This window comes from Psammomys obesus, unplaced genomic scaffold (assembly GCF_907164565.1).
Source record: "Psammomys obesus unplaced genomic scaffold, mPsaObe1.curated_primary_1811, whole genome shotgun sequence".
Taxonomy (NCBI): domain Eukaryota; kingdom Metazoa; phylum Chordata; class Mammalia; order Rodentia; family Muridae; genus Psammomys; species Psammomys obesus.
This window is the reverse complement of record NW_026596134.1, coordinates 27,795,781-27,814,767: the sequence shown is the minus strand read 5'-3', so window position 1 is coordinate 27,814,767 and position 18,987 is coordinate 27,795,781. Positions and strand designations below refer to the sequence as shown.

The following is an 18,987-nucleotide window of genomic DNA, read 5'->3' as shown; positions in this document are numbered from 1 at the left end:
CTGAGGAATCACAGGCCCTGCTGACTAGTTTTAAGTCAACTTGACACAAACTAGAGTTATCTGAAAGAAGGAAGCAATAATCGAGAAAATGCCCCAATAAGATCCAGCTATAGGCAAGCCTGTAGGGCATATTCTTAATTAGTGATGAAGGAGTACCCAGCCCACTGTGGGTGGTTCCATCCCTGGGCTGGTGGTCCTGAGTTCTAGAAAGCAGGAGGAACAAGGCAGTAAGCAGCACCCCCTCTATGGCCTCTGCTTCAGCTTCTGTCTCCAGGTTCCTACCCTGCTTGAGTTCCCGTCCTGACTTCCTTCGATGATGAGCAGTGATGTGGAAGCATAAGCCTAATGAGCCCTTTCCTCCCCAAGTTGCTTTGGTCCTGGTACTTCATAGTAGTTGCAGTAACTCTGACTAAGAAACTGGTAGACCGTGTGATAATATCCAAGACATTTTCCACTGATCTGTTCCAGTTAGGGAGCTAAATAATTTCATTGGATGCCTGTCACTATAGCTCCTGCAACTCGCTTCCAACAGCAGTAATTATAAGACCCAGATCTGAGACTTGTAACAGGGTATTTAGGTAAAGGTTGAGTCTCATCTATTGCCGTATGGAAGACAAGTACATGCACTAGTCCTGTTCTGTCCTGACTGCCACTCCTGTCAGACCCTAAATTAGGTGTTCACCCTCCCTTCCCACCAAGAATAGCATGGAACCTCGTGAGATTCTGTCCATATCACATCATCACCAACAGAAGCAACCCAGTAAAGAACAAAACCTGAGAGAAGTGGGACAGGACAGTAACCATGTTACCCTGTAAAGAGAGGGAAGGGAGAGAGAGTGCCCAGTGGCTTTGACTGAGGGTAGGACGGTACTTCTCCAGCAGTCACTTTCTTCCTGTTTTAGTTGGACACACAGTAGCTAAAGCTGCATTTGGTGTCTCTTTGGAGCCGAATGGCTAAGCAGGTGCAGGCAACGGGACAGAAGGGCTGTGTACAACACGCACACTGTCTCCATAGCAAGGCAAGGTCTGGCCATGAATAAGCTTGCTCTCCTTTCCTGCACACTGTAAGTCAGAAGTAAGTGTAGCTCACATTAAACCGCTGGGACAGGATGGTGGGAGAACCTGGAGAATCTGGGTCTCGTGGGGCACAACCGTCCTGGCAGCCTGGACTACTCCTTGAAGCAGAAATACATTTCTCTTATGTAAGCGTCCACGCCAATGGGTCTCCTTGTAATCCCAGGCTAATTGATACATCAATGAGGCCTAATTAGTGTCAGTCTCACTAGTGTGTGGTAAGACACTGCATGTGCTTGGCTGCAATGGAACTGCTCTTTTTTTACAGACCTACAGCAGTTGGCTATCAGGTCAAACATTTTACAAGGTGGAAAACTGACTCCCCACTAGGTACCTCATCCTGTAACTAATATGCAGCGAGATTAGAGTGGACAAACAGAGTAGAAAACAACACTGAAAGAAATTAAACAAAAGAGAATATCTCATATTTATGGACTGGGAAACCCAATTACTATGATGTGCATAGTCCCCCAAATAATTCATCGAGTAAACACAATTCATCTGGAAATCCAAGGTGTCATCCTAGATGGTGGCAGTTATAATGCCAATACTTGGGGATACAGCGGGAAGCCCAGGAAGTCAAGAGCTTTCTTGCCTATACATCTAATCTGAAGCCAGCCTGAGCGATAAGAGACTAGTCTTAAAACAAGAAAAACAAAAACAAAACAAAAAAACAAAAACCAGCTGCTTATTTTGTAAATGAACAAAATGAGGCCAAGATTTATAAAGAATTGCAGTGGACTCAGAATGATGAAAACAATTTTTAAAAAGCAAAATTGGAGGGTTCTCATATCCTAACTTCAAAACTTACCACAAAGCTGCACATTAATTAAGAAAGGATGATGCCGCCTTAGGTGCAGACACAGACATGTTAGCAGAGAACTGTGAGCCCAGAAATAAACCCTCACACTCCTCAGGAGCTGGCTCTGGCAGGGATGATAGTGTTTCAATGGAAAGAGAACAGTCTCTTCAATGTGTGTTCCCAGACACAAGTGAACACACATGAAAATATAAAGTTTGGACTCCACCTCACACCACATAAAAATCAAGTTAACATGGATCAGAAATCTAAGGGTGAAAACTAAGATTATAAAATTCTTAGAATAAACAGAGCTAAGAATCTTCACAGCTTTGGCAAGGTGATGCCAAAAGTCATGTGATAAGAGAAGACTAAGAAACAGTTGGATATCCAAGATTACTACTGAGAATTAGCCAAAAAAACATAGAGTGGGAAAATATTTTTAAATCATGTATTATAGCCAGGCAATGGTGGTGCACACCTTTAATCCCAGCACTCAGGAAGCAGAGGCTTGTGGATCTCTGAGTTCAAGCCAGTGTGGTCTACAGAGTGAGTTTAGGGCTACACAGAGAAATTCTGTCTTAAAAAAATCATGTATTAAAATATACTTGATATTAAAATATTTAAAACTCAAAAATAAAAGACAATCCAGTTTTTAATTGGTGCAACAGTTGAAAAGACACATCTCCTGGGAAGACACACAACAAGACACACAATGCACAGTGAACACCAGAGACCAGAGTTCAGCAGTTGTTCAGGAAATGCAAAGTAACACCACAGTGAAACACAGCCTCACAGACGAGGACAGTGGATGTCTGTAACTAAAACATGTGTGAAGCAGAGGGGTTAGAGTCTTGGACCAATGGGATTTAAATGGAACATCTGTGACCAAAACCATTTGCTAGACCCTCAGAAAGTGACACTCACACTTACCTGCAGTCACGCAATTAAGGCACATGCTCAAGTGAATGGAAAACGTATGGTCAAAAAAGAACGCCCACAACTGCCTTATTCATAGCACCCCCAAAGTGAAAGCCACACACTCTCATGTAATGAATGACTAAATAGACAAACATGGCCTGCCTGTATCATGGAATACTAAAAAGCCATAGCAAGAATGAATTTCTAACAAAGCTATAACATGAGTGGATTTGTAAACATCATGAGTGACAGAGAAAACAAGCATTGTGTGATTCCATTGATGTGACTGTGGCGACGAGAGGCTAATCCACAGACAGAAAGCAGGTCTGACTGGAGTATGACAAGCAGAAGGCATGCGGATCCTCTGAGGTTAAAGACATCTTTTGAAAATAGTGATTGCAGCGGGTTGGATGGTGGCCCCAGAGCTATCTGTTGATGCACTAGAATTCGGAATCCAGAGCGGACTGGGACTCCTCTAGGGTCTTTAGGGTGGGGCCCTGCTGTACAGAAGTCACACGTTTGGCCTCCAGAGCTATGAAAGAACAATCTCTACCTCTGTAAATCATCGGTATGTGGAGACATGTCACAGCAGCGTAGAAAGCAGGCGACGGTGGCGGCTGGTGCTCAGCTTACTAATTCACTTAGGCTTTTTTAGGTTTTGTAGGGGTTTTGTTTTCGTTTCTATGAGACAGGGTCTCAGGTGTCCCAACTGGCCTCAACTAGCTGAACGTCTGATCCTCCTGCCTCCACCTCTTGAATACTGGGACTTCCTGCATCCAGGGTCCTATGCACACTAGGTAGGTAATCTACCCTCTGGGCCACACCCCAGTCCTCAAGTCAGTTTTATAAATGCTGAAATGTACTGACGTACGTACTGTAAAGGGTGTACTTTACGATACAGGAATGACAGACACATATGCAAACAGAAACACACGTACCTGTGCTCACTCTGCCACATGGCAGGAAGCACCAATCCTAGACTGGGGTACACAGATACCCCACAGTCTTTTCTTCTATATGTGGTGTCACTGTGTCCTTCAGACAGGACAAAAATCTATCCTATAGCAGCTTATCTTCCCTCAATGGCAACATGATTATTACTATTATTTTAGATCTATGTCCTTGGGACGTCCTGGGTTGACACTTGCTGGTAAAGATGGCCGGCCATGTCTAGTCTGTAACATCACAGTTCTCAGGGCCCGCTGGGGACCCATCTATTCCCATTTCTAGATAAATGTCCAACACAGAGCCCTGGGTAAAAGAATAACCAGAAAACTAGAAAGGATAATTTCCAAGTTATCAAAAAAAAAAAAAAAAAAGACAGCACAGAGAGAACCCATTGGCTCAAGAGCTAACAGGGAGGACACCAGGTTAAGTCCTCCCTGAGTCCAGCAGTAGCAGCTGCTGAAGCTAAGCCAAGTAGCTGAGCCAAACTGCTGCTTGATGCAGGGTGATTTCTCACCCTGAAGATCGGAGACGGAAGTCCATGGTGCCTCCGGAAGCTGCTGAGCTCTCCTGAGGAGCCATCTAGACCATGAAGTGCCTGCATAGATGAAGCCATCCCCACAGCATCCCTTAGCAACACGAAAGTCAGTACAGATTAGTCTGAGAGCTCACACAGCCCCACATGGGGTGCCTTGGGTCTATGCAACCTTAATTCTAAGTCTTGAAATGTGAAGCAGAACAGACCTGGGAACTCAGAGGCCATGCCTTACCTCCACACATCGCTGCCTTTGGAAAACATAGAAGCACGGATGACTTCGGGTGCCATCCAAGCGTATGTCCCCGCTGCACTCATCTTGGTGGTCCGGTGCCATTCCCGAGCCAGCCCAAAGTCAGTGATCTTCAGAATCTTGTTACTCAGGTCTCCGTTCTCCACCTTCTGCAGGATCAGTACTGAGCGAATACAGGAGAAACCAGACAAGCATTAGTCGCAGGGCCTCTGCCGTCCACCTGCCATCTCCTGCAGACTCTGCTGTTCTGCTACCACTCCGATGGCAGAAACGCCATGCCAACCCCACAACAGTTCATTCTGCACCGGATATTTTTGCGGCCATCTTCTCAAGTCCCTGCAGTGCCCTTACAAGGTTGGCATTTCAGGCTGACCATCCCTTATCCAAAAACTATTTAGAGGTCAAGTCTACACAGGTGCTTCCAAATCTAAAAGGACCCCAACTTTGAAGCTCTTCTGGTCCCACAAATGTTAGATAAGGGGTACTCAGCCTGTCTTGCCATCATGGTGTCACAATTCAGGCCTGGATCCCAGGCAGCCTGACTTGAGAGCCTGCTGTGAGTCATAGGACCCTTCTGAGGAACAGCCACCTGGGCTCCCCGAATCAAAGCACACATAGGTTATACCCACTCACAGGGCACGGGGACTAGACGGCTCTGTGACCCCGTTACAGCCACATCCCATTCACCTCTGACACTGTGGCACTGAAAGTACCTACACAGTTCATGTTCAACATGCCCAACACGCATGAACTCAGTTCATACACCTGAGTTACAGGAGATACATATTGCAAAAAAGCATAAAAACAAACAAAAACGTGTTTTAAAATAAGTTTACCATTTAATGTTGGACCACATTCACAGCTAACTTAGACATACGAGGTCCATACGCTGTGGGTTGGACACACTGACGCTCTTAAGAAAGCCTGTCTACTGAGCTCTGGAGATTTTTGTCATAATCCAGGCAGGTGCCCCAACCAATTGAGATTGACTGACGAGTTCGGGAAGGTCAGGGACACACACACGTGCACACTCATGATATCCTCAGTGAGAATACTCGAGGAGGACTTGCTGGTGCAGGGATGACTCCCTAGCACTGCAGTGTAGAAGGCAGCCTGGTGCTCCTAGGATGGCAGCGAGGTAGCCACCACACCCATATGGTGGTCCCAGCCATAAATGTAGACCTGGTGGGCGACAATCTAGCTAAAACCCACCGCAAACCAAGCTGACTATGAGGCCAGACTTGAACTAGGAACTCTGATGAGCTGGGGCACTAGGAAGCTATCCGAATAACCGTGGGGCACGCCTCCTTGTCCCAAGTGGGATGGTTCAAAGGTTTTATGTGAGTACAGCCTCACTGGCTGGACACAGCCTTGCCTCTATCTGTGTAAGTGGGGGTTCAGAGCCCGAAGGAAGGTGCCCACTTCACCCCTGTGAGGAGGAAACCTGCTACAGCCTAAATTTTCAAAGGGATTCAGACAGCTCCAGGAAAACAATACAAACGGTACATGTTAACTCACAGCCCTGTGCGTCCAGCAGACCTGGTGGCGTCTCACTATCCTCCCTGGGCCTCCCTCACTCACACTGCAGACCCTGACAGCAGAGACTCTTCAATTAAAGAACAGGTGCTTCTTGGAGCAACTCCCACCCACTGAACTGTCACACCTTGAAGGGATGTGGCCCAAGGAGCTCCAGGTCCTACGTGCTTCTTGGAAAAACAGCAGTGTGCCAGGATTACCAGCAGCTACAGAGCTAGAGGCTGGAAAGAAAACAACCCCACCCTCGACCTAAAGGACTAAGCCTCCTGCTCCACACCCCCTCTACTCCAGACACATCCCTCCCCACCCTGGCTTCCCCAAGCCAGGTGCCTGAACAGATAAAAACAAGAGGGAAAAAAATGTTCCTCTCTCTATCTAGGGGGGAGAGGGGAGGAAACCTCCAGAATCTTCTGAGGCAGAAACAACACAAAAGCAGACATTCAAAAGAGCCATGTAAGTGACACTAAGGAAACTCCCCATTCCCACGCCAGAAGGCCACCAGCCACTGACTGTCCAGAGCAGCCCATGAATAGACACTAAGTGGGGTTCAGTCACCCAAACCCTAAATGGCTGGGATAGGTTGCAACCAGGAGAGAGATGACGCTTCATATTAGTCTGCTGGATGCTTAAGTGAGATGCAAGATGGATGGAGCAAGAATCAGCCATGGGCTGCCTGTCTGCATGGGGTATACAGCTAGCTACAGGTCAGTGCCCTGCTCACTACCATCCCCCCCCACAGACTCTGCTGACCTCACACAACTGCCCTTTCTGGACCCCCTTCCCCCGTGACCTAGGGCCTACCCTCATCATAAAGTGGGACTATAACCTGGACAAGTCGCTGCCTCAGCAGGCGGCAGCTCAGCGTTCTGAAGTGTGAGGAAAGCAAGCACCAGCTCTTGGGAAAGCTGTGCTTTACACTGCTGTTGTACACGAGCTAGTAGAGATGAAATGTGAAGCACACACTCAAGCACCGTACAGCAACATCCAGCAGAGTGCAGCTCATCTGCAGCGCTGCGCAGCTGCCACCTCCCTCTGTTCCAGTACATTTTCGTCACCCAAAAGGAAGCCCTGAACCACTAAGCAAAGAGCCCAATTCCTAATCTTCTCTCCTCACAGGCCCTACTACTCCCACATCTGCTTTGTGCCCATGTATTTACCTTTTGTGAATACTTCATAAAACAAAATGCTACAGTATGGTATCCGTCTTCACTTAGTGTGTTCAAGGTTTGTCACATTAGAGCTTCTGTTAGTACCATATTCATTTTAATGGCTAATAATATTCCATTGTAATAAATTCCTGCTATCCATGAAAGAGGACAGCTACTCAGTTTGGATCATATGCTGTGTGTGTAACTGAACATAGCTGTTTACTGACATCATCTTTCAGAGTCCTTTCCTCATCTCTAAGAAGCAGGAGGATGACCCTCCCTGTTTCATCCATGTCAGGAGAGATGTGAAAAGATTGGGTCAGTTGTGTTCAGTTGGAGACGGGTGGGGGATAGGGGTAGAATCCACATCCCCCTCCCCCATAGCCTTGTTCTCTAACATCTGTACTATGTGATTCAGAGGCAAGAAAGAAATTCTGTCTTTAAGCTTAGCTCTTTTTCCTCAATGCTACAGCCGATTAACTTTTGCTCTCTGCTCTCCCACTGCTATTTCTTCCTCGGCAGCCAAAACCAACTGCACACAATTGAGCAGCTCACATGTCTAAACAGTCCCTGCAGGGGCATGAAGTGTCTATCATCTTTTCCTCTGGAATGCCATGGGATCCGACTCCTGGAGGGTAAAAACCTCATTCTCTTCTTCAGCCCTTGACACTCTGCTCCAGAAACCATGCCTAAGGCCAGGCGCTTGGCAAGGACTGCCTCCTGCCTAGCCAGTTAGCGAGTGAGGTGTACCTGTGCTCTGGCTGTGGCTTCCCCATGTTAATGTTGACATGTACTGGGGGATGAGCAGTCAGAGAAAGTAACACCTCAGCCAAGGGTTCCCCCGTGATCAACAGACACGCCTTGGTGCACTGTGGGGTGGGGGTTACAGAAGAAGGGATAATTTGGAGATTTTTGCCTGGCATGGCTGCACCAGTTACTTCAGCAGCCATGATACACAGCAGAAATCAATGTGACGGAAGAAAATTTTATCCAGGTTTTCCATTTTAGAGGACCTCAGTCCACCATGGTGGGGAGGGCATAGTGCTCACTGCAGAGGATGGAGAAGCAGTGGGTTCTCATCTTACAACCCTGAAGCTGAGCTACAGCCTTTTAAATTCTGCTCTTATCCATCTACTTCTGACAGCCCAGCCTTGGGTCCCAAAGGCTCTACCACCTACTAGTTTGGTAATGGGCTTCATGAACTAGTTCTCCAGTTTAAAATACACACACACACACACACACACACACACACACACACACACACATGCTCATGCTACAGCATGCAAGTGCAAATTCAAGGACAGCTGCAGTAATCAGTTCTCTCCTTCCATGTTGGGCCTGCGGATCAAACTCTGGCCATCAGTCTTACCAGCATGCACCTTCATGCACTAAGCTATCTCTCCTCACTTACTTTTTTCACATTCTTTGCTCTCCTTTTCTTTCTGAGCTTTGCTGCTCTGTATTCTAACCCTTCTATTGTGCTTTTATTCCCCATCACGGTTTTCTAAGTTCTAAAAGTTCTTTCTCCTTTTCTCATTTGGGGGGAGGTGAGAAGCACAAATGCTCTTGGCAACAGCTGCTTCTGTAGGATAGGTTTAATGCCTGTCCTCTGTCTTTTTGTTTGCCTTCTGCCACTTTCCTTTCTCTTGAAGGGCTTCTTCAGTCAGTGCTTTAGTCTCTAGAGTACTAGTCTCTAGAGTACTTTGCTGAGTCAGGCTCATCCTTGGCTCTCTGTTGTGATTCAGCACATAGCTGTGCTTGTGTGCAAAGACGAACTCCTTAGGTTTTAAAGGTACACACTGAAATATTTACACGTGAATTGAAAAGTTTGTTGGTGATTTCCTTCAAAATGGTAAAGAGTAGAAATGATCAGGGTGACAGAAGGAAGAAGAGCTGTGAGTTGGTAACTGTTGAGACAGAGTAGAAGAGGTGTCATGGTACCATCCTCCTCATACGGGCACATGACTTCTATAGCAGGAAGAAAAAGGAAAGAAGGGGAGGGAAGGATGGAGGGAAGGGGGAAGGAAGGAAAGAGGTAGGGAGGGAAGAAGACACTCACAGCATCAATGTCTCTTCTACCTAATGGAGAATTCCCTCTGAGCCATACCAGGAAGGAAGAGGAAAACAGAAACAGACATGGACCCAGGATGCCGGGTCCACCCTAGAGCTACCCCTGTGGAATCCTCTCCAGGACTCCCACTTCTCTACCTCTGACATTCTGTAATTCCCTGAAAGCACTATCAGTCTTCCCAGTCAAGCTCTGCCAATTGCCTTGAAATAAGAATGGAAAAACCCAAACTCCAAGGGTAAAGATGTTAGGGAAGTGACTCTATGCCAGAGGGACACAAAGAGCCCATGTCCTCGCCATTGCAGCCTTTAGGGTCCCTAAGGTGACATTTGAGAACTTTATTTCTGCACAAGGGAAGAAGAGGGATGATCTAGACCCACAGCCACAGCCAGGAGTCGTGAGTGCCCACAGAGCTGCTGCGAACACGGAGCAGCCCCTCTGCTCTGACTCAGCAAGAGCACAGCGGGAGAGCCTGGCCAGGGGCCACGACCAGGCACAACAGCACGACCAGGACACATCCCCCAGCTCTCCCGGGCCTGGCCCTCTGCCCACTCTATCCCTTTAGGCAAGGCCAAGAGAGACCAGACTTGCTTACTGGGCAAATGATTCATTGCCTAGACTCCCTGACTCCAGGCTCCAGCAGAGGTGTGGTGTGACCTGAGCATGGCCGGGAGATGCCAGCAGTAGCTGGGGCCCTGGTTGGGTTCACGTCAGCAGAGTCTCACCAAGTTCCACCTGTATAGCCAGCAAAGCCGGGCTTCCCCATAAGCACTCAGACCCATGGAAGGGTGGAGAAAATGGAGTCTTTGGGCCCTAAGGATCCACCCCTTCTTGGAATAGATAAGCAAACAGATAAGTGCAAGGCCAGGAGCACTCAATGCAATGATCTTCCCCTGGGTCTCAGCAGGAGCAAAGCTGAACCACAATGGCCTCTCCTGCACAGAGCACAAGATACTTGACAAACGTGTCTCCTGACATATATACATATCATATATATATATATATATATATATATATATATATATATATATATATATATATATCTCAAGGCATCAGAGGATGCTTCTTTTAAATTTCTTCAGGCACTGGGCTACAAATACTTGTTCTAGGGCCCTCCATCAATCACCGAAGAGGCTATACTAATAATTTCTAACTTATTAAACTATGTCCCTTCTGCTTTAGGAAGCATCTTTGGGATGCTACTGAAAGTTATAGTGTGCACTAACTTAGAAGAGAAAGCATACTCCAGCTAGTGGTTACGGGACCTCCGTGCCAGGTTCTGCACTACATGACTCACACCCAGCGCCATCTTGAATCATCTCAGCAAACAGGAGGGCGTTTTACTAAGCCTACTTTCAAATGTGGAAGACTGGAATTCAAACAGGCTGGTCCACAGGAAAAGCAGAATCCAGACATAACGTCAATCAACGCTCCAGACCACCATGCTATAGTGTGCAGCCCTAATAGAAACACTTATGAGAGTTTACACTTCAGTACACCACCGCATACACACATCTGAAAACCAGAAGAATTAGCCACACTTTCTCTAGACGCATATAGCCATTCAGCAGCACATCACAGCCCCTAAAAGAGCCACCTGCCTGTTGCCTTTTCCCATCCACAGCTTGAACAACCCTTGGCCTCCAACTCCAGAGGTGCTAACAAATGAAAGAGAGAGGCACAGAGACAGCGAGGTAAGGGTTAAAGCAGAAGGCCGGAGTCCGCACTGCTGGTGAGAGACGCCAAACTGAAAACAAAGCAGAAATGGACTGCATGGCACTAGCGATCCTGGCAGCCTGTTATGGAAGGGCTGGGATTAATGACAGGAAGAGCCTGAAATCTGTGACCGACTGTTGGTCGCCTCACTTGTTCTCTCTCCCGCATGGTAACAGGATCCACTTATACACGGTTCCAGAAGGGCATGGTGACTTACAACACAATGCAGTCAGTCTCCTTCTTCCAAGGATAGCCAGTTAACTGTCAGTGTTAAGCAGCAGCGCGAGGCAGTTGAGGGCCTCTGGCCCTTGATTTTCACCCACCCTACACTGTGTAGCCTGGAAGAGGAGAGTGAGTGCTGCCATCGTAGAACCATCAAGCCAGGACCATACTGAAGAGCCAGCAGAGCCGTGAATGGAACAAAGATATTGCACCAACCCCATTAGGTCTCTATTGCTGTGATAAATACCACGGCCAAAAGCAACACAGGGAGGAAAGGGTTCATTTCATCTTATAGCTCACAATCCCTGGTGAAGGGCAGGAACTTGAGGCAGAAACCGAAACAGAAGCCATGGAGGGGTGCTGCTTACTGGCTTGCTCAACCTGCTTTCTTATATAACCCAGGACCAACTGCCCACCCACAGTGGACTATGCCCTCTATAGGCCAATTTGATGGAGGCATCTTCTCGATTGGCATTCTATCTTCCCAGATGACTCTGGCTTGTGTCAAGTTGACAAAAACACTAACCACAAAAGCAGTCTTTGTTCCCCTCTAAACATCATAAGATTGTCCTACTGTCTACATTTCTATCTACTTTCTGGTCTTCAGAACTTCCACCAGAACATCCCACTAAGCTCTGCTTACAATATTCTACAGCATCTGCAGCCAACAGCTTCAGACTCTTCCACATTCCTGCCACTAACCAGTTCCAAGGGCTGAACTAAACAGCCAGGCTCATCATAGCAACAGCTCTGTTTCTCAGGACTAATGTTCTGTGTCCTTACTTTTCTCATCACTGTGTCAGAATACTGGACAGAAACAACTTCTAGGGGAAGGTTTATTCTGGCTCACGGCTCAGGGGATGCAGCCCACCACAGTGGGAGTACAAGGCATGGCTAACACAGGATCAGCACGCAGAAGCACAGAGTGTGGGCCGGAACCTGGTTATGTCTCTAGTCCCAACTCTGACATCTCCACTCCATGTAGCTCCCCGAGACAGCACCCCCAGCTGAGAACCAAATGTTCTAACACCAGCCTGCGAGGGGCATTTCACATTCAAACCATGCATGGATTAAAACTCCACGACTAAACAAAAGCAGCATCCCAGTGTACCAGATCTCAGAACTGAGATCAGCAGAGCCCCTCTGTGCTGCTGTGAAATGAACCAACCCGAAACATATGCTTCCGCTGTATATTTTTAAAGTATTATGTCACGTTCTATAATAAGTTTTGATATAAACCTTTTTACATGAAAAAAGTCTGTATATTGAAAATCCAAATGAATCAGGCCCCACGCGAAGCACTGGGTGTTAAAAAAGAAATTGAACTAGGACTCACAAAGATGACTAACCAGAAAAAAAAAAGTCAGAGACCTTCACTATCTATTGTAAGCCACGTATATGCTTTGGTTCTCTCTAACTCTCCCTCTGTTTTTATTTATTTGGGTTTTTTGTTTTGTTTTGTTTTGTTTTGTTTTTAAATACGAGCCCATGCATCCCTGGCTGGCCTTTAACTCACACAACATAGCCAAGGATGGCCTTGATCTCCTGATATGTATGCCTCTAAAGTACTGGTATTACAGGCATGAACAGACATGCTCCATCTCTCTCGTTTTTTAAGAAGGCCATTCACTGTTAACCACTGAACACTAGCTACCCTTATGAAATCGTCCTGCCTCAGACTCCCAAGTAGCTGGGGATACAGGTGCATACCACTGAGTCTGGCTACTTTTCTCTTTTCTCTTAAAGAGATTTTGCCACTTCGAACTCTACATTTAATTAGACTATGTTACTGACATGAAACAGATACCTAGTCGACAGTGACCTATTTGTCTTTTTAACCTAGGTTATCTATGTGCTTCTTAAAATTCTTTCTTTAATCAGGGATCGACATGCATCTCAGTAGCATAGCATTTCTTCAGTGTTCGCAAAGCCTTGAGTTTAGCTCCAACACAGTTACATAAAAATAATAGTTCACTTTAGGTTTTGGCTATTTTGTCTGTCTTCTGTCACACAGAAAAGGCCCCTGAAAGACACACATTGAAATGCTAACACTGGATATCTCTCTGTAATGGGAATCTAAATGTTTATCCATACTGTCAAACTCATTACATTTCTACATGTAGTTCTATTAGTATCAAATTTTAAGTCACTTAATAATAGCAGTGGCTACTGTTTCTTGCATGCCTTCTATATCTCAGCTGCAGCACAGGGCTTCCACATACATGGTGCCTGAGCCACTCTTTTTTGGCATTCCTGCAAGCTGAATAGCATCACCATTTTACCCACAAGAAAGCTGGGGCTCAAAGTTAAGCAGCTTTTCCATATCTAGGTGGAAGAGCCAGGCCTGGAATGTCACTCTGGCTGCTCAGTCCATGCTCCTCCAGCACTCCACAATGCCCCTCCACACTGGCCAAATGTTGAGCAGTTATGTCTACAATCCCTTCAGTTTCTCTGTAGCACTGGAGCCACCCTCTTGTCGTGGGACAGCCTCAGATCGTATACAGTTGGGCAGGGACCGCCTCCTATCCTATGTTCTAAAGTTTAACATCTAAACAAACGAGTGCTTGCATCCCTGCCAGACACACCAGCACTGCAGGTGGCTTTCTGCTGAGCACTGTCTAGGTGACTGGTGTTTCTCATTGAGATGGCAAAGAAAGAAAACCTGTGTTTAAATGGGAAGAGAACTAGCAGAGACGCTACCAAAATTATTTAACAACACTAATTCTACTCCTGACAACACAGCTCCTTCCACTGGAACTTTTTTGGGGGAAGAAGGGGGGAGTATCTTAGCCTAAAACCAAACTACTTGAGTATTATTCTGTACCAGCCTTTTATACCTAGATTAGAAGCAAGTGTTTGAGAGTCTCTGGCCAGGTGTGGTAAACGTTTACTGGCATCCAGGCACAATTCTGGACAAATATGTGCTGAACCACATAGCCTGAGAGTTAGAGTAACAGAGCTGATGGGCAGGACAAGCAACCCTCTTACACCAGGTGTCAAGCCATTAGAGATGATCTGAGTTTTGCTGTGAGTGGTACGGCTAGACCCTGCAAACTCTACATGACATGGTCTCCCTGGCAAATCCAGGCAAACCATCAGAACATCAGTGTTGTGCTGGCTGCCAAATCTAAGATGCTCACAAATGCAAGGATAAGAATGAACAAGGCCGAGGAATTCCTAGGACCCTGAAGGCCTCTGTTTCCTAGGAGAATGTCCCTCTCATGATGGAAATGTACAACCTGCAGGCCCAACACAGCTCAGGATCAAAACAGATGTTATCAATCCAGGGCCTCCTCTTCCTTGACTTCCAGAATCTTCTCCCATCAGTTCTTCAGACCCTAGGCTGTCGGAACAACAAGAAAAGACTGACCTCTAAGGCCCTGTCCTGCGGCTTCCTCAGTTCCTGTCTCACTTACCCTTTCCCAAGATCCACTGCCCTCCGAGAGCCAGGACAAATCACCATCAAATTACCCCAACCTCTTTTCTAAAATGTGTCTTAACCAGTGACCTCTACCTTCAGACAGCAGGAAGGGCCTTGAGAGGGTGGTGAAAACCACTGACACTTACACACAGCACAAACACAAAGTGCAGACATCAGGTCTCAGGCCTCGGGACTCTAGCCCCACTGAGTACCACCACCTCGGCCAACCCTGGAAGAAATGTTACTCACTGCCCACCCACCCCAGCAAGAAACCTCCTTCACTCCACCCATGGAGGTTCCATTCATCAGGTCCAAAGAAAACTCCATTTCTCCAAATTCTAAAAAGGAGAAGGGACTATCTGTGGTGCCTACCTGCATACCAAAGCTATACCAAAGCCTACCAGGCTCCTTCAGTAACACAAGCACCTGTTATACACTTCAAAGTCCATGCTCTAACATCCTTGCCTTTCTCACCTCCTTTGCCCTAACTCCCTCCAGCTTATGGGCCTCCCTTAACCCCAGCTACTCATTCTCCTCAACCCTGCTATGTTCGATATATATTCTCATATTCATTCATATTCTCCCCACCTTTAACCATACCATGGAACAATCAGTTTATACACCATTCACAAGAGGCAGATAAACTTATCCATCCTGTTAGGTCTCAGAAACCAGGACAAATGGCCAAAGTACCTATTAATATATCAAAGCTGATGCTGACCAGCATCACCCAGTACCAGTAGCTCCTCCCCGCATCTCAGTAAATGTGGTTCCTCCCAGCACTCCTCACCCTGCCCCTTCCCTAAACTTCTCCCTCACAGGGGCTGGCCTTCTGCTTCCCTTTCTGAGCCTGATCCCAGCCTTTGGCTACACTGCTCTCTTGGCCTTGTGGCCCAGGCCACCTCTCCTGGTCAGTGGCTCCGCTCTTGCTTTCCTCCTCCTCCTCCCATGGTCTGGTTTAGTCTGCTAGCCATGTTCAGTCTGGACTATTCCACTGCCTGCTTGCTTCCTCATGTCTACAATAAAAAACAACTTCATACTTTAGAAGTAGCCATGTCCTCCTCCTCCTCTTTTTTCATGTCCCAGCCTCACCCATCCTTTTTTTTCTGTCATATATTTTTCCCTCCTGAGATATCTTCATCAAACCCTTCATCATCCCTGGAGGCTCGGGGATCTATGCTGAGGAGTAGGCAGAAAGATACTAAGAGCTGGAAGAGGAGGGTGACGTTAGCCAGCTATCCTTACGATAACAGAAGTCACCAGGGTAGCTGGGTAGAGCCCTGAAGCACAGGCCCTTCCTCTGCCCAGGAAGTCATCTGCTTAGCATGCTGACCTTAAACCTACTCAGCTTTGCCCTCAGAAAGTAAGGACTAAAAAGTCAAGGCCCCACCCTGCCTAGCTGCAGTGTCCACTCAGTTGGGAAGGAGTCGCTTAACAATAATAGCAGCAGCTACTCTTTCTTGCATGCCTTCTACATCACAGGGGCAGTCTGGGAACTTCATGTCCACACTGTGTCACACTATGAGAGGTTGCAGAGCCTCTCAGCAACCCTGCAAACTGCATGGCACACCCTCCTTATCCATGAGAAAATCAGGGCTCAAAGGGCTCTGGGGTTAGCTAGAGCCTCTAAAAATACAGTCCCTATCCAAGATCAGAGCTAAAACCAAGAGAAAAATCCAGGCTGTAACTCCAAGCATATAAGGCTCCTCTCAAGACAATACTCATCCCTGGGAACAAACAGACCAGCAAGTAAAAGAAGCAGCTGTGCTGGCCCCTGGAAGGTGAGCAGTAGGCACAGGGAGGAGAGGTGAGAGGGACCACAGATGACCCCTACGGGCAAACAGGAAGAAGCAGCCCCTGTTCTCACATGTCCACTCCCGACCACGCTGGCTGTGCAGTCACATCATCACCATCACTGCTGTCTACTGAGCACTTATTCCATGTGGAGCATCTTCACATAATTTACTCACGTGAACACCTTGAGAGAGATACTTTCTAAACTGCATCTGCGGATGAAGCTGTGGCAGTTAGTTATTCCCCTAAGCTTCACGAGTAGGAAGTTGTGAAGCAGGGTGCCCTGTTCCTCTCATGACATTAGTCTACCTCATCCGTGATCTGTCCTTGTTTGAACAGCTACCTCGGAAGGTACTGAGGAAACTGAACTGCAGAGGAAGGAGTGATAGGAAGACAAATACCCTCTCTGAGCTGCAAAGAAAGGATGGGACTTGGTCCAGGGAGGAGAATCAAGAGAAAGCCACTCTGATCTTTCAGAGGGAATCATGTGATTCCATCCCAATGGATAAGGTGAGTGTGAAGACACACAGCAAGTAACCCCTTGCATCTAGAGCAGAACATTCATGAAGAAGAGAAGCTGAGCCTGGTGGTGCAGACCTGTAATCCCAGCTACTCGGGAGACTAGGGTTAGGGGAGTCTCAAATCCAAGGCCAGATGGGGGAACTCGGCTTGTATCAAGATAAAAAATGAAAAGCAGGGCTGAGGAATATAGCTCAGTGGTAGAGTATGCAAGGCCCTGGGTTCAATCCTTCGGGAGAGTAGGCGGTAGAGTGGACAGGGAAAGGACTAGAGGACCACATACCATGCCAAAGAGCTTAGAATTTACACCAGAGTGGTGTGAGCCTTTAAGCAGGGAGGAGAAGTGATTACATCTGTGTTTCAGTGTAACCACTATGGCTGCAATGAGACAGTCATTTGTATAGAAGACCGTTGGAATGGATCATCCTCACAGTTGGTTTAACTGGATTCAGAATCACCTAGGAGACACACCTCAGGGTGTTTGTAAGGGTGTCTCCAGAGAGGTTTAACTGAGGAGACCCACTCTGAATGTAGACGGAACTATCCCATAGGCTAGAGTCCTGGCCTGAATAACAAGGAAAAGAGATGAAATGAGATGGGCTGTGGCATTTGCACATCTGCCTGGATGTATTGCATGCAGAGGCCCCTGTTGCTGCTACTGGAGCTACTCACAGCCATGCCATCCTCAACGTAAGCCAAAACAAACCCTTCATTCCTTAAGCTGCTTTTGTCAGCCATTTTGTCTCAGCAATGAGAACAGCAAGTAATAAAATGGGCGAGGCCAAATACTGGTTGAGGATGGGGCTGAGCAGAAAAGAGATCAACAGTTAATTGCATATACAGAGATCAAGCTTCCCAAGCCTGGGAAGCTCCTGGTAGACTCTTTCTGAGACTTGCTTCACAGGACTTGGATACTGGGGCTTCCGTGTCTGGTATGTGCCATGGAGAGCGCGTATATGTGCACCAGAGCAGGGCAAACAAATCGAAGAGAGTGTGTGCCTTCATCATGTGTAGCACCTGTGCTCGACATGTGACTCAAGAGCATGACGTGGATTTCCACGGCCCTACTGAGCTGGAGGGCAGGAGATGAGATAGGGAACTGATATATTTATAGGTGTCACAATGCATCAGCCTTGAAAAGTGACACTGGCCATCCCCAGCCTCCTGGGACTGCACTTTCATCTCCTCCTAGGCCAGTGTACCCCTTTCCCTCGGCTCGCACACTGCTGAGGAAAAGCTGCCTGTGATTCAAACAGAAAGGCAGGAGCCAGCTGTCCAGCCGAGTCCCCCCGCACTCGTCTCCTCTCTCTCATCCTAAAATACAACCTCTTCAAAAGATGTCAATTTAGACATCTACAGTCATTGCCATTTTGTGTAAATTAAGCCCAGATAACACAGCTGGGGCCTGCGCCCTGAGCCCAGCTAGACACAGACATCACTAGTGGGAAACAGAAAGCCAGAAGCATGGCTTCCAGGCAGCTGCTGTCTTAAAGGGGAAAAAAGAATCACCTCAAACACCTTCCTGTCCTGCTTCCTTCTCCCACTTTACCAGCTCAAACTGACCTAGCAGCTCAATTCTTTAGGCCTGGACACACCCAGCTATAAACAGGATAAGAATAACCAAGAAAGAGGAAGTAAAGTGGACCCTCGATGGTTTGGCCAGCATGTTCCTCTTTCCTGGCATGACACATGGTGTGTGGCTGCTCACAGACTCCCTGGGATCTTGCAAGCCCTGCTTCCTTGTGAGCACAGAAGAATGCACTTTCACCTTCATGCATCTCCCGCCCTCTGTGCTCTCTCCAGTATGACCTCAGCATTTCTGCTGGGAGGTGGGTCTTCTTCGCTGGACTCCACTTGGGCCTGAGGCTCCCTGTAACCATGGAGTGTGTAGAAACGGTACTGCACAGCTTCTAAGCCATGTCAGAAAAAACGGTGCAGTTTCTACCTTGTTCGTGGGTACACTTTTGCTTGCAGCCTTGAGCTATCACAGAAGGTGAAGGTCCTTGGGAGGGCCATGGCCATGATCCTTCATAGCC

General features: G+C 47.3%; 1 protein-coding gene across 1 annotated transcript in view; it reads right to left on the bottom strand.

The window, feature by feature from the left end:
- The window catches only part of Map3k9 (mitogen-activated protein kinase kinase kinase 9), a 63,420-nt gene that overhangs the window by 19,202 nt on the left and 25,231 nt on the right, over positions 1 to 18,987 (bottom strand). Inside the window, exon 3 of the mRNA XM_055593102.1 lies at positions 4,510 to 4,690. Coding sequence (XP_055449077.1) covers positions 4,510 to 4,690 — 181 coding nt within the window. The remainder of the gene's footprint in view (positions 1 to 4,509; positions 4,691 to 18,987) is intronic.